This window comes from Acanthochromis polyacanthus, chromosome 17 (assembly GCF_021347895.1).
Source record: "Acanthochromis polyacanthus isolate Apoly-LR-REF ecotype Palm Island chromosome 17, KAUST_Apoly_ChrSc, whole genome shotgun sequence".
In the NCBI taxonomy this organism is placed as follows: Eukaryota; Metazoa; Chordata; class Actinopteri; family Pomacentridae; genus Acanthochromis; species Acanthochromis polyacanthus.
In genome coordinates this window covers 37,884,366-37,900,698 of record NC_067129.1, presented here as the reverse complement: position 1 = coordinate 37,900,698, position 16,333 = coordinate 37,884,366, and the positions used below count along the sequence as shown (strand labels likewise).

Sequence of the window (16,333 nt, the reverse complement as noted above, 5' to 3'; positions counted from 1 at the left end):
TTTAGGCTTTACCACCTCATTGCTGAGGGAGAAGCATATTTATGAGGGGAGGGAGTGGGGGAGGAGTAAGTGATGAGAGGGAGATGGGGGAGAAATGCAAGCAAGTGAATGTGAGCGAGCAAGGTAGATGCGCATGTAGAGGGTGGAGCTTAGTGTCAGGCAGTTCCCTCTGTCTGCTTTTCTCTCTTGCTTTCTTGTCTTGCAGTCCCCCCCCATCCTCTTGCTACAGTTGAGGCACATCTGCAGTCATTTCATCACTTTGCTTTCCTGTCAGTTCTCACTCGGCTGATCTGCTGGACCGCTGCTCTTGTTTATACCTTATGGACTATCCTCCTCCTTTTCTCAGCAGTGCAACAAGGGCTATCTTCAGACACCAGCGTGCTCGTTCTCCCCTGTCTGGGAGCAGTGGGGTGGGATCCTGAATAAGAGCTGGGACTGGTGTGTTGTCCCATAGAACCTCTTGAAGGGAAAACGTGGACAAGGTTGGGGGGGGGCGGGGCGGGTGGGGGGGAGTGGGTTGACGGGCAGAGAGGGTTCAGAGCCGACGAGGCGTGGAGAGACTGGGAGAAGAATGGTTATGCCGGCTCCTCGTGCTCTGGTCGTGCTGTTGCTCTATAGGCTGCGTGTCATTCAAACACAGCCCTGCCCCTCGACATGAGCCTCGCAGGAAGGGTGTCCTGCTCCATGCTCAACTGCTTCGTAAGTCCATGTTTTATTTTTGTCTTCATTTTTGTATGCGAGTGTGGTTTGTGATGGGTGTGTATCAGCACCCTCCACTCCCTACATCTCCTCGCATATATGTGTGCCTGCCTTCTCATCAGTGGGGGATGGTGGGGGGATGGTAGGGGGAGGGGAGTGCTGGTCACCATACGCGAGTGCTGCAGTTAAGTAACATCACTGACTCCATACACATAATTGAATTACCTCAGTGTGTTCTCGAGCATGAGGTGATGAAAAGCGTCTTTATTGCTGCCATTCCTCCCCTCTGTTGTATGGCGGACTTTGAGCTGCCGGTATGTTGATCGGCAGGGAGGAGAGAGGGGGACTGGCAGAAGTAGGATGGGTAAAATGTTTCTGCTGCTGAGACTGAGCACATTGTGCATTCACTATTGAAGCTTCAGAGCAGTGAAGTGTATTCATAGCAGTGGAGGATTAAGTTAGGAAGATTGATGTAGAACAGGTGTTCCTCTTGGTTTGCATCCTGAGAGACAGAGTTGTAAAAAGGTTGACAGCTTAGGCTCAAGACAACATGGTCTTAGCATTATGTCACTGAGCCTAGTTTAGCTGATGGTTCACATGTTGACTTCTGACCTTTCAGGGGTGTCTACTGTCTGTCTATTAACAGCTACCTTAAAGCAAGTCCTCTCTTCAACTAAACAATAAATTCCTTCACACTCCCAGGGTATTTACCTCTAAATATATTTTTAGACTTCTATAATTTAAAACAGACAAAAACAGCAACTGGTAACTGTGTCAGGATTTGTTATCATTTGGGGAAAAACATCTGCATTGTATAGTATGAGAAATAATATTCTAAAAGTAGCACTTGCTTTTTTAGCACTTACTAAACCAGTTAAAACATTTTTTACACTCCGTATTAACCCTTTACGCTTCAGTGCGTCGTAGGTGTACCGCCGGCGGTACACCTACTAATTTGCATAGGAATTTCAAGAATGTCCGACAGCTGCAAACCCGATTATACAAACACTGTACGCCGATGGAAAGCTTAGATTCTCATGAATCCGCCGGTATAAACCACTTTCAGATGCGATTACCACAGCGGGTGAGAAACACATTTGTCCGACAAAAACAAATATTCATCCATCCGTTCTCTATACACGGCTTCAACGCACACAGCGCGACTCACATTTCCGGGTTCATTATTACACACAGAAAAGATTCCACAAAAAACGGCCATAATCCAACCTTTTACATCCAGACAACACAAGCCAGTAAACTATTTTGTCCAAAACATGTCCTGAAGTCGGTATAAAATCCACAAATCGGTCGTTTTCAAGGAAATGCACCTCGCGATGTGGGTCCAATATTCCCTGTATTTTTCGTAATTTTTTTATTTAAAAATAGAATATTAGCGATTATTTATTTATTTTTTTTTGTAATGAAAACGGCTGGAATTGACTGAAGCTTAAAGGGTTAACATCAATGACCAAAGAAATTGCAATTCCCCTGTAGGGACAGGTGTGTTTACTAAATTTCTTGGCAATGTGTCCAACAGTTATTGAGATATTCTGCTCAAAACTACAAATATGGATCTCAAGGTGGTGCTGAAGAAAATGTCAGGGGGTCACAAAGTAAGTAGGCTTTGTCCTCTAGGAAACACAAATGTCTGTGGAAAAATAAAATTCTTAGTAAACCGTATGATAGTTTTCTGATGGTTTAGAATCAACCAGTGTCAGAACTGCAGATTGACAAATTATAGGCAGCAAGCAGTAGGACTGACATGATCACAAATTCTACTTTCCACACAATGGTTATCATGGGATTCTTTGCTTGTTATTTATATATATATATATATATATATATATATAATGATTACATATATTTAGTTTTCAACAATAAATACCAATAACATTGAGAAATCTGTCTTATCAGCACTTTTTGAGAATTTGTTCATTGCAAAAAGATGAGGGCTACTCCTGGTTCAGTCTACTTTTTTCTGTGAGAACACATGACCAGGCGTTGCACAATCTATGAACTCTCTTTAACGTGACTGTGCACCAGTGTCCGAATAGTGTAGTATCCATGACCTCTGTGACTTAAGTAGATCACAGCTCTTTCAGTCTTCTGATGTTAAAGGGTGCTGGATGATTTTCACAGTCACAACTATTGTTATGATAATCATCAATGGGAACAAAAAACATCTTCAATTACTCTTGCAATATACCACGTTTATCTCTGTCTGCGATATGTTATTTCCACTAAATGGAACCATAGAAAGCCTAATTGAATTGTTTAAGATTGTTCCATGACTAAGATTGTTATAGCCACTAGCTAAACGAATTAGCAGTGTAAGTAAAGCCAAAAGCTTTATGGATATGTGCTTTAGGTTGTATGCCTTTTCTTGTACCCTGTTGGCAATTGAGATGGATCTCCTGTCAGGGCACAGTACACGACCACAAGACTGAGAAAGCCATCATGATAAAATGATCCTAATAGAAGACTAAAAACACAGATATGAAACAAAAGCTTTTATTTTATTTTTGACTGAAAAGAATTGTATTTAGTCATTGGTGTGTGCGTTTTCTCAAAGTCACGAGCACAAAACCTAAAAATGTTGTCTTTACTATTTTGCTTTCAAAACTATCACCGAGCGTTTCAAGCATTTACCTCGCTTATTTGTGTTTTAGTGCTTGTGCTACTGTTTTAAAACATAGTTTTTTGTCAACCACCGTATTATGTTGTTTAATTTACGTACATCTGTATCCGTCAGTATTTTGAATATGTCATCAAAGAGAGTCTCACTGTGCTATAAAGTGTTTCTCCAACATTGTGTGTTGCAGAGGAATTCTGCTTACTTCGAGAATACATTTCTCCTGCCAACTATCCTCAGTACTTGCAGAACCAGTCCAGTTATAACTCCACAAGGAGATTGATCCTGTAGAACACGGTGGTCTATGAAATATTAACATAGTCAGAGACTGGACAGGGAAAAAGAGAAATGCATTTATCATATGATCTCATGTTGATCCTGACCTTTTATGTAGACTTGTAGCTCCCTGAACTCTATTTGGGGAAAAAAAAACCTTCATCTTCATTCTTTTTATGTCATATTGGCTGCTTTTCATTCTGTCCCTATCCATGTGGCATTTGCTAACATAAACTCTCGTCCTTTTCTAACTACCTGGCATTTGATTTAGGGTCATCCTTATTTGTCTCTTTCATCCAACACAGTGAGTCCTTAGAAGGGTAAAAGCAGTCACAGAAATGCGTGTTGTCCACAAATGCAGGAGGTCACCTCTGCATCCTGTAGTGCCTCTCTAATCTGCACAACTCTAGGACAAAGACACAGTCAGATTAAGTAAATAATCTGGTGAGTAAGGACAGCAAATCGTTACCAAAAGCTTTAGAGAGAGGGAATCTGACTCTAAAAAGAGGTGGTTGTATCCATGGCAACCAGACACTTACTCAGGAAGACTGCCTTTTTCAATCTCTCTACCTATTCTACCTCTGTGATGTCACATGGCCATTAGGTTGATATTTCCATTTACACAATCCCATAAATCTCAGCAAGACACTTTTTTTTTTTTTTTTTTTTTTTTTTTTTTAGTCATGCTTTCCCCCAGACAAGTAAAACCTTGTTTTAACTGCATAAAGACTGAGCCCTGCATGTTGTTTCCTCTACATTCACAATGCTAATGTGCTGTGTTGCAGCTGTCTAGTTTGCTGCCACAGCAGCTGATATCGAGCTGATACTGTTTTGGCAATGCATTTACATGTTCTATGAACTCTGACATTTATATTTGAGAAATGCATGGAGGCGTATGTGCGCATGCCTGTCAGCTCCAGCTTTTTGATTGCTGGTTGGATGAGGGTGGGGGAGGGTGCACAGGCTCACAGCAGTGACGAAGCAAAAACGTGTCCAGCACAGGACAAGCTGTGCTCCATCTTTGTGAGTCAGTTGGAAGTGAGAGCATTTCTATTTTCCTTTAATCTTCTGTAAGCTGATTGTGGGCAAAATGCAATGGATCAAAAAATCTGACAACAAAAGTCCTTCATTGCTTGTGTTTTTTTTTTTTTTTTTCCAAATGTGATGATTTTTAAACCTGCTCTTAATCAAATGCTGTATGCTACACAGAAGCTGAAGTATTAAAGTTGTTTGCAGAAGAGGTCTACATTTCTAAAAGTCTTTCTTCAAACACTGCTACGTTAATGTATGTGCTTCTATGCAGTTCAGTGTATCTGTCTGTACCTGAAATTTCTCTCCTTTGTTCTCTTTAAGCTACCATAATAAGCTGTTAGATAAACTGTTTGGAGTGTAATATTTTCTTTGAAGCAAAAAAATACTTTTAGTGGGCTATTTTTGCCTTAAAGTCCTAAAGTACACTATGTTCCAGCAAGGCTCTTAGAGCAATGCAGTGTCAGGCTGCTGCATAAAAGCATTAAGTAAATGGTGCCAAGTATCTACCAGGTAGTGCAGCACTAGATATATAGGAACCAAGGGCTGGATTTTATATTAATGTGGGGCGTGTGTATAAACTGAAAGCACAGCTTCTCTTAACTGATTTGCATTGAATTTCTGTGGAGGAGGTTCTATGTATGTAGTAGCGTCTCCATTTATTTTTGATGGCTGTCACATCACTGTAAACTTTATTCCGATAGCAAGTGAATCTGTGCCTGGTGGTTCAGGTTGGCTGGCAACAGTGTGAGACCAACCAGTAGTGACCTGAACCTCCTAGATGTCTCAGACTGATGGCCGCGGTCATGATCCACCTATTGTCAAGTGAAATAAGTAAAATTAATGATGCGGAGCTGCCTCGTCCATTTGATGCTGAAAGCAACTCAGGCCAAAGGTCAAGAGATTAGCAAGGTTACACTTCAGGGAGATTTGGAGATGTGCAGTCGAGTTCAGGGTCAACTGCAATATCTTCTTCGAAAAGAGGCATCACAATTTTAATTTTTAACTGATGATTTTGCAATGTGATTTAGTATAATGTTAAGCTTTTGTTTCTGTTACATGGCACACATCATGTGATAACATTTAGATTATAATTACAAGCAGCCATGTGGGAAAAATGTTAATGCCAACCTTAAAATTGTAATTCTGAGGCAGCATAGCTATAAGACCTAGCCTAGCTTAGCTAGACTGTATTCCCGTTATAAGGGATATACGGGAATACGGTCTAGCTCTCCTCCATTGACACATTTTGACAGGTTTTCAAGCTCCGAGCAGATCAGACCGAACCAATCAGAGCACCAGAGGCGGGAGTTAACGATGCGACCGCAACAGAGCGAGGTTTCTCTCGTGCGCTTTCCTTTGTTTTGCACGGGCTGAATTTGTCCTTAAAACTTCAACAAGAAGCAGCTCTTAAAGCTTTTCTTTTTAAAAAGGATGTATTTTTAATTCCGGCAGGCTGTACGATAGAATGCGTTATGCTGCCCTCCACTGTTGAAAGGGAGAGCTTAGATTTTCCTCAGGACCCCCGTACGGCGAAGGAAGCTGTTAAAACTACAAAGCATCATGGCGGAAAGGCAATTGTTAAGTCGCTTAGTGATTGTGTCACACGTGTTACGCTGATTGGCTCTCTCCAATTCAAGCTGTGATCGGTAGTCCCGCCTCTGGGCTAGATTTGGTTCAATGGAGCAGTTCCAGACTGACTTTGTGTATTTGTAATACACAATATAAAGGCTGTCTGGTCCCCAGGCAATATAAGACCACCATCTAGCAATAAGATGATAATAATAAACCAAATCTATTATTAGCACTATCATGATACACATTGTTGAATCTGCTTTCTCTTGTTAGCCAGCCACTAAAATTATGAAACTCAAGAATAGTAAATCTGAGTATATATCTAGTAACAAGGCAAGGAGCGAACCAATTAGAAGTTGACCAATATTTCTTTTCAAGCCCAGTTACTGTATCAGATAGAATTATAGCACGTGTGATGTCTTCACATGGCTACAATAGACTGACTTATTGTTTGACTTGATTGCAGAAGGGAGGTGAAGGAATCTTACTAATTTAAACCCATACATTTTTTGATTTGAAATTGGTACATTTTCAGAACACTGTAATTAGGAAAGGAAATGCCTATCCTTCACATTCAAATGAAATTTTAAGTTGTTGTGCCAATGGATTGCTTAAAGAAGCTAAAGGAAAGAGTCAATGGCAGTGTGTAAGCTTCGTCAAAATCTCTGGTGGCCCGTACAGGAAAATTCGGGCTACCAACTCCTGCCAAATCTAAATTTCTGGTAGCCCGTACAAAAAACTAGTGGCCCGTACTTCGTGTTGTTTACATAAAATAAATAGAACTTCTCAGGAAGTCAATTTCTTTTAATGAGCTCTTCTCTTACAACCTGCTTACCATTAGAATCGAAATAATCAGTCTGTCATTACAAAAAAAAATCAGTCTCTATTCATCTTTACAAACAACTTAGTTGAACTAGATATCCATCTACATCAACTCATCAACATCTTCAAATTGTGCCAGTCTCTTGAGCCCAGCAACGACGTCTTCCTCAGTCATTTCTGGGTCAAAATCATCCAGAAACCCCTCATCATCATCATCATCATCATCCTCCATGCCATTATACTTCCTCCTCCTCCTCATCAATATCTTCCTGAGCAGCTTCCTGCTGTTGGACTTCTGCTTCCTGAGTCACAGTTGCACTGGGCTGACTGTGGACCACCAGCCTACGCTTTTTTTTTTTTTTTTTTTTCCCTCAGTCTCTCCATCAGAGCTGGTCTCCTGGTTGCTTTGGCACCACTCACCCAGCTGTCTATAGCTTGATCTGGGTCAAACTCTCTGACTGAGGATGTACACATCTGGATTGTCATAATAAGTCACAACGATAAGTGTCAATCAATAAATCAAAAAAAGTAAGACTCAAATGTATGGATAGTTGCTAATTGAAACGATAAACATAAATAAATGGCAAATTTCGGAACCGAAACTGCTAAACCTCCACACGGACCCCACTCAATCTCAAACCTGCGCAGTGTTTCCAACTCCTCAGTAAGGAAAGTCGCTAAATGACGTCATCGCCTAATTTGCATATTTCCCAGTTTGCATGTAATTGTAATCAACGTTGTAGGAGAGGAATAACGTTGTGGAAGAGACCAAAAAGTGAGTATAAAACACCCAAAATATGTTTTTGTACTAGAGGCTAAATGCTTTGGTTTATTTTAGTATGACAGAGAAGAAACATTTTCATTTATGTCCCACTCCGTAAGTCTGGATGGGATCTATAGTGACTTTGCGCATGCGCGATTCATCTGCCGTCTGGCCGCGGAGTGATGTGTCCTCTAATCAGACACTGGAAGTGCTGCAGGGTTACTGGACTGACAGTCTGTGCTTTGGGAGGGGGAGGAGCTCACAGCAGCACCTGCTGCTTGTTGAGGACAGTAACTGCAGAATGATCCGAGTTTTCCGGTCAGTCTCCAAAACGGCAGAAAAAGTCGATAGATTTGTCGCTAGTCACTTTTGACAAAAGTCGTTAGGACGCTTTGGACAGTCGCTAAGTTGGCAACACTTCCTGCGCAGAACAAAGCAAAAGGTTAGAAATCTTTCTATTTATTTATAAAATGCTTGTCGCCCGGCCGGGCAACGAGAAATGTATAAATTGTATCTGTTTATCGCCCGGGCATTGTTCTGGTTGCTTTGGGCGACTTGGTGACCGCGAACCTTGCACACTGCAATGGAAGTTGAAAAATACAGCTTTACCTGTCATACTATAATCTATGATGTTTGTGGCATTGAAATCACATGGGGACATGTTAGTGATTTATAAGGAAGGAATTGTCACTGTAGGGGAACAGGGATCTCCATCTGTTACCAGTCAGCTCAATGGGTGGTATTCTTATCATGTGGTTTAATTACCAGCTTAGACCTTTGGATGACAGATGTTATCACTGTAAACATGGCAGGAGTCAGACATCAGGAGGTTCCCTGCCATACTATGTGACATTTTGTTGTGTTGTTTCTTTGGGAAACCTCAACTGTCAGTGGATACAGTCCATAGAAATTAACCACCCGGACAGGATTCCATCTATTTTTTCATTAAGAAACAGCAGTAGCATATGGTCATAGTCGGATGGCGAAGCCAAATCCAACAAAGTTGCAAAGGTAGTAATATTCAAGCAGCCGGCAACCAAACTGAGTTCTTGTTCTACTGCTGCGGTAATTCAGGCGCAGTAGAAATGAAAGAAACAGACATGCATGTACATGTTACAGATATGATCAGAAACCTGGATAATGTTAGTTTCCTGCTGAAATCATAAAATACCTTTCTCATTTACGTTGTTCTTCAGTTTCACATCTAATAAAAATTGAAATGTTAACCGCAAAACCTCATGAATGAAGGCAATCTGTAACAAGTCAGATGAATGAGACTAACCAGTAATAAATGTAACCTGGGTTCAGACTAAACGATAACAGGAGCTGCTGTTAGTACTCAGCTTCCAGCTGTTGTAAGAGTTTTGGCTCTAAGTTTATTGAATGCTTGCAGCATCAGATGGCAGCAGTTTCACTATAAGCGTCTCCAAAATATGACAGTTAAGCACATTTATGCACATGGAACAAAACAAGTAGCTTTATCCTGGACATGGATAGGATCAGTCAGGATCTAATGGTGAATGACAGTATATACTTTTCTTCACATCAGACAGTCGAGCTGTCATGCCCAGAGTCATAGTTTATAAACTTATTTTTTTATTTGTAAAGTAGTTGGGCTAACATCACACACAGGCAGAATTTTTAGTGTTCAGGAAATCCTAAATTAACTGGACTGTTGGTTATTTGGACAGTTTGACATGTATGCTATTAAAACTTTTGCTTATTAATAAATTACTATGTATCATACATCTCTTGATGTGCTATCCAATCTTGCGTCCATGACGGACATTGCATTTATATGAGCCTCTCTATCGCTGTGCTAGTTATATCAATGAAGCCTTAAAGAACATTATCGAAAAAGTGACCTATATTTGAAAGATAAAATGACTTCACTTTAACAGATTGATAGAGCTAGCAATGTTGTGTCTGAAAAGGGCTTATGTGTATATTTTCTATTATGAAGTGAAAACTTGACTATTGATATGGTTAACTTTCTGGGGTCTTTTTTTAAATTTTATTTTACAAATGGGTAATCAAGGATGAAGGGCATAGGCATGTCCTTATTTTTCATTATGTGATTACCATCTCCCCTTTTTTGTCCGTGGATTAAAGTATGACCTGATGAAAGTGTTTGCTTAGGCTAAGAGGGACACTGGCATTCTAAGCTGCAAGGACAAAGTTGACTGCCCCCTTTGTTCTTCCCCTGTTCTCATCTCTGCTGTTTCTTTAGGTGTTGCAGTCTAATTTTAGCCCACCATCCATTAGAATAGGTGTGAACTTGATAAGACTGCAGTTTGATGATGCATTTTTCAGCAAGCTCAGAAATGTTTGCAGTAGTTTTATATGATTATCTTAGCATCATACATATATCAGGTATCAAAAGTGACCCTGGCAAGAATTTATTTATCATAACTGTAAAGACATAATCCATGCAAATGTGTTTGTGTGGGAAATTCTTAACTATGTCCCAGTATCTTTGTTTACACAAGACTGTAACCCAGTCACAAAGTCCACAGGTTTTTGGAATCCAGGGCCCACCATTATTTACCAGTCAGAAAATGCTGTAATGGCTGGAGCAGCAAACATTTTAAAATAGTTTCTTTGACCACACAAGGTCGCATACCACTTATTTGAAGTGAATTTAGGTCTCTTGTAGTCAATTTTTAATCTCCTACATGATGTCTGCAAGCTAGCAATAGGAGGTTGTGAAATATCACCTGGCATGCATTTTACACCAGAGGCTAACCACCTTGATAACTGTTTAATACAAGAACAGTGAAATTGCTTATATTGGGTTTAGATTTGTTGGACTGGCCCTTCCAGTGTTCTTTCCAGTGTTTAGATATTACTATCATTAAACTGTATAGGTTTTGCCTATATATTTTTCCTTCATTTTGCTTTTCAGAAACAACCTCATGTGGCATTTCATGCTAAATGCAAACTTGTATGTCCACCTCAACATTGTGCTTGTGTCTGGCAGGGTGAAGAGGGGCCTCCCAGTCTGGAGTATATCAAGGCCAAGGACCTGTTCCCCCAGAAGGAGCTGGTGAAGGAGGATGAAAGCCTTCAGGTGAATTGAACAATTTGCATTAACCTAAGAGAAAACACCGATCTACAGTACAGTCCCAACTGGTCAGATTCCCAGCAACATGTCTGTAGATTGGACAACCAGGAGCTGGTAAAAAGACCAAATGTGACACTTCCAGATTATATCTTTATTTCCTTACATTTTATTTGCGGGGTCTAATATAACATCTGAATTTCCTCTGAAACACCCTCCACCTGAGGCTTGGTAGTGTGCTGAGTGATGTCTTATGATTGCTAAGATATTACTGCAGGAGTTGCAACTTGAGTGACTGGAGGGCAAATACTGAAGAACAAATGACAGTTTCTTAAAGGAACATTTTTTCATTGTAAATGTTCTGCCCCCTTTATCAGTATTCAACACAGAAAAAGTTAATTAGGAAACTTGGAGGATAACAAAATATTTCCATTTAAATGCAACCACTACCCTCACTCCACAAGATAAGGTGTTGTACTTGCACTAAAAGAAAAAACAAATGTTCTTCAATATTTATTTAGGAAATTGATTTTGAATTAGACCATATTAGTTACCATATTAAGATAAGGAATTTATTTATGCAAAGCCTTAACCTGAAAAAAGGGAAAGTTTTGAAAGTGGGAAGTTGAAAATGTTGACATGCTTTTGTATGTATGAAAGGGCTAAAGGCTTCTCAGAAAGTGTAGTGGTTGTCACATAGCTGTGCTTTTCATACCTCACTTACTGGCTTTATGTCACATTCAGACACCTATTTTACAACTTTTGAGTTATGAATGTAAATTTAAATATGTTTTATAAATTACAATATTCATCAATCTTTTAAAGATCAACTTATTTTAGTATAGCTTATCAATTTTATTTTAAATTAACTTCCTGTGTGAACCCTATAGAGGGGTACATTAAACCAAGCTGTTCAACTAAAAAAACAAAAACAAAACAGGAGTCACTGCAGAGGACTGACAAAAACATGGTGGCTTAAAAGCATTTACGTCTCCTAAGTGAATAAAATTTGTAAATCTATTCTGTTGATGATGCCAAGAGCAAAACTGATGGGCAACTTGTGCTGTGACTTCTGTGGTGTTGAGTTTATGCTCATTGGTTATCTGTGGCTTAACCAAGCTGGTCATCGTATGTCTAGAGAACCGAACAAAGGAAAGGTGGAGAGAGGAGGGATTTGCCCAGCCTCAGGTCACTATCTGTTCTTTGTTTTTGTGGTTTGCAGTTGAAGCATGCTTCCACTTGGTTTGCACTGAACTGCAGGGATCATCAACCTCTTCAAAAGTGTTTTTATTACTGAAGGGCTTCGCTTCAAGGAACTTTGTGTGTCACAGGGTCTCAGTAAATGTTATTTCCAGCTAAGCAGTGTGCACTCCACCTTAATCTGAACCACCAGAAAGGACTTTGTAATTGTCTTCCTTACAGCATTTTTTTTCTTGCTCTCTTATATTTCCTTCCCCTCCCCCTTCATTCACACATGCAGTCACACACTGTTTCTGCTTTTGTGTTTTTTGTAATGTGCAGGCACTCCCATGATACTTTCACTGACAGCTGATGTCTCCTACCACTGTTTTGCCCTAGGCAAATTACAGGCATTCCCCACCCCACCAAATTTAATGCATTGCTGCCTCCCCTCCCGCGTGCGTGCAAGCTCAGCTGTATGCTTACAGTTGTGTGTGCATTTGCACACGCGCATGTTCTCCCAGGCAGGCTGCTCAAACCGGAAGTCACGACTCACAAGTCAGAGAGTGTTATTCACAGGTCTTTCTGCTCACTCTCTATTCCTCCCTCTCTTTTATGTTTCTGCTGCTGAAGGCTTTGTAGAGGAAACGTGACACAGTATCTTCTGCTGCACTTGCTGGCTGCCAGTGACTCATGTACCTACTTTCGGAGCACAGCTTGCTTAATGCAACTCCCAGTCTGTACAGCACGTCCACTATGGCAGTCTCAGCAGGACATGTTGGGGCTCCTCTCACCAAAGAAACACACAGACTCAGTAGCTGCATGCTGCTCTCATTTCAGCCATTTCTGCTGCTGTTGAGGCGGTTTGTGTTGCAATTTGGCTATATTCCCTCGCTCATACACACTAATGCACATATTGAATTTTTCATCTTTCCTTACATTGTAAGACTGTATCTACAGATTTTGCTTGGATTCCAGCAAAAGATGGTTACATTGCAGATGAAATATTTCTTTGCATGCTCAATGTTACAGTTGGATTTTAATTATTCCAATTTTTGAGGGCTGACTGCGTGGTGCCAGGGGGATTGCTTCCTATGCTTGGCTCTGTTGGAGTACTACGTGCTCCATTTCCCAGGTTAATCTACACTCCTTTCTGTCATCATGCTTCCTGTCTGGACTCAGGTGCACATTTTAAGTTAAAGGGAACCAGCAGATGCAATGATAAATATCAGAAGTTTAATGTTTTTTAGCCTAAGCTCTCTGGACTAACAACAATCTGACGCACTGAGGGATTTTGACCAGTTTATATTCTGTAATATTCCTTTGAACAGAAAAAAAATGTAGTTTTATTTTAAATTTATTATATGTGTTGTCTGTTTTCAGCACAAACGGTCAAAGGTCTGTTGTGTGGGTAGATGTTAACTTGTGTTTTATGGGTCTATCAGTCATATTCTGCTTGGGTGCACTTTGTGCTGTGGCTGTACTTTTAACAACATTGACTGATTAGACCTCTTCAAATTTGACCTTTTTCATAAAACATATGCAAACTGATATTATTCCCATTCTCCAAGGTCTAAATTAACTAAATATACCAATTAATTTGATCTTGGACCTTGGCTATGCCTGCCTCAAGAGCCTGTGTAAATTTTAACTCATTTTAATGCACAAACAATTGGGACGCTGCAAAAACATCAACGTAGTAGTATGATAGCACTGCACTGACGCATATATTGCATAAGAAACTGTCAGACAGGATGTCACTAATACATATAGTGTCACTTGTTCACTGTGGCTTTCTTGAAACTGTCAAATTTGTTCCTGTGGTACTTCACAGGTACTTACACAGGTGTTCATGTGTTTACTACCATATGCAAGAAAATTTTATTGGCTTTCATTTTGTACCACTTTCAGTACTATAGCATCAACCTCTGGGAAGCTAAAATGAAAACAAGGACATAATATCTCGAATTTTGCAGCGTTTTTGAAAAACGTCAACAATAACATTACATGGCTCTTGAGGCAGGCATAGCCAAGGTCCAAGATCAAAGTAACTGATATATTTAGTTAATTTAGACCAGGGGTCGGCAACCTTTAACACTCAAAGAGCCATTTCGACCTGTTTCCCACAGAAAAGAAAACACCGGGAGCCGCAAAATCCTTTTGGCATTTAAAATGAAGACAACACTGCATATATCGCTTTTTTTTTCTTTTTTCTTTTTTTACCTCTATGCCCTTGTTAATCAGCCATGATTAATTAATTACAAAGCCTCTAATTATTCATTTTTTAAATTGTGTCCTTCTACTAATATTTATCTTACCTGGTTAATGTCATTTTTGCTCTTGGACCTCATATGTTACGTAATGTTAGCTGGAAATCAATATTTTGCGAATGTCTATTTAACTTGTAAAATCTATTTATCTTAAGCTAATAACTTTTCTCCGGTAAGTCGCTGCCCTATTTTCCAAGACGACACTCCTCTGACTCTCTGACCTGCTGCCGTGTTCTTGCGAGTAACGTGTATTACCCTATCATGAGTACTTTTGACTCAAAGACAAGACATGTCTTTCTTGGAGTGGAGCTTTAATATACAGGCTTGCCATTCTTGAGTACAAAACTATGGAATAAGATTAGTCAAAAGTATTCATCCACGATTCTAACCATTCGTATTCGTAATGTTAAACATTTGTATGTTAATAAAAAATGTGTACACAAAATTCTGCTGTCATATGCATGAGTTTGATAAATTAAGGGTTAGGATTGTTTTTACGAGTATGAACCTAAAAGTTGTGAGTGCAACTCTAATTTCTACGACTACGAAGTCTTCCCTGTGAGGACGAATTCAAGTTTATGGGTACGAGTAGAAAAATACTGGAATGACGTCACATAGGTCACAGGGGAAGGTAATCGAACACAGATTGCTCCAAACGCGCATGCGCCATTTATAAAGAGTAGACGCCGGGTGGACCTACCGGGGCAGGTGACGCCTCACAGGTCAAGTAAATAACACATCCAACTTCTTGTAATTTATTTATTTCATGAAACTGTACTGTTTTAATTGATATACAGTTTATGGACGAAAGACGGTACTGCTTAGCTTGCACGCTAACGAGCCGGGCCGGTGACACATTAGCCTTCTAATGCAAGGAGGCTAATGAGGAGGCTAAGGAGGCTTAATAACAAAACAAACATAATTTGAGATTATGAATCGTGGCAATTGGCGTATGAATCAGCCCATTGTACAGCCTAAATTGCTGTAAATTAAGTCCAGTTTTAGTTCTTTGCAAACTCAGACACGTGCATTAGTTTAGTTTAGAATGAATCTGGCGGAGTTCGGTAAAGTTGGAAAGATATTCACAGATTCGGACTTCCGGCATCAATAACTCATGAGATATATGTTGTCAAAACATGAACGATGCCTCTTTCAAATCGTTTTAAGGTAGACAATGTGCTACAAGGCCAATTTTATCAAAAGTCGCTGTATTTCAAGCTACAGAAATAACATTGGCGTCTATGAGCAGCCGGCGGTGCAACGAGTGAACAGGGACCGTCTGCAAATAGCAAAACCGCTGCAACAGCGAAAAGAGACACTACACATATATTCAATAACTTCACTGTAGAGCCACCAAAATCACTGGAGCCATGAATGGGCTCTTGCTGGTCAAACTACAACTATTGCTTTGGCGCTAAATTAAAAATCTGAATTTTAAGGAATTTTTGTGTTTTGTATGATTATTTTATGAGTATTAAAATGACACTTTTCTTCATGTATGTGGTATATTTTATATAACACACAGGAAAAATGGCATAAGGACATAGTGTACTTGCTGTGACCTGTGCTGGTCAGACCGTCAGGTTTATTACCTCCAAGTATTGTCTGTACAGTCCTTAACTAGAAAAATATTACTCTCAATTTAACATTATGGTATAAATGAATCAATTGACACTGAAACTTTGCAATAAAGTGTCTTATCGTCTTTCTTCTCAATCATCAGTACTTGAGGTGACAGTCTAAACAGTTTGTTTGGTATATTGGTGTTATCTGATACTCTCTTTGGTAAGGATTGTAAATTCCATTACTATACAGAATTATGTGTTTGGACAAACAAGTACACTATGCCCTTTTGCCATTTTTCCTGTGTGTTATATAAAATATACCACATACATGAAGAAAAGTGCCATTTTAATACTCATAAAATAATCATACAAAACATAAAAAATCCTTAAAATTCAATTTTTCATTTAGCACCAAACAAAGAGTTGTAGTTTGACCAGCCGCAGCCGATTCATGGCTCCAGT

At 39.7% G+C, this 16,333-nt stretch overlaps 1 protein-coding gene across 2 annotated transcripts in view; it reads left to right on the top strand.

The window, feature by feature from the left end:
* The first annotated feature begins 513 nt into the window (after positions 1-513).
* mtmr4 (myotubularin related protein 4) overlaps positions 514-16,333 on the top strand; it is a 62,763-nt gene continuing 46,943 nt past the window's right edge. Inside the window, exons 1-2 of one of the 2 annotated variants that reach the window (XM_022208649.2) lie at positions 514-699; positions 10,777-10,866. In XM_022208649.2, the coding sequence (XP_022064341.1) occupies positions 655-699; positions 10,777-10,866 (135 nt within the window). In that variant the 5' untranslated portion in view covers positions 514-654. The remainder of the gene's footprint in view (positions 700-10,776; positions 10,867-16,333) is intronic. The other variant, XM_022208650.2, reaches the window with a different exon arrangement.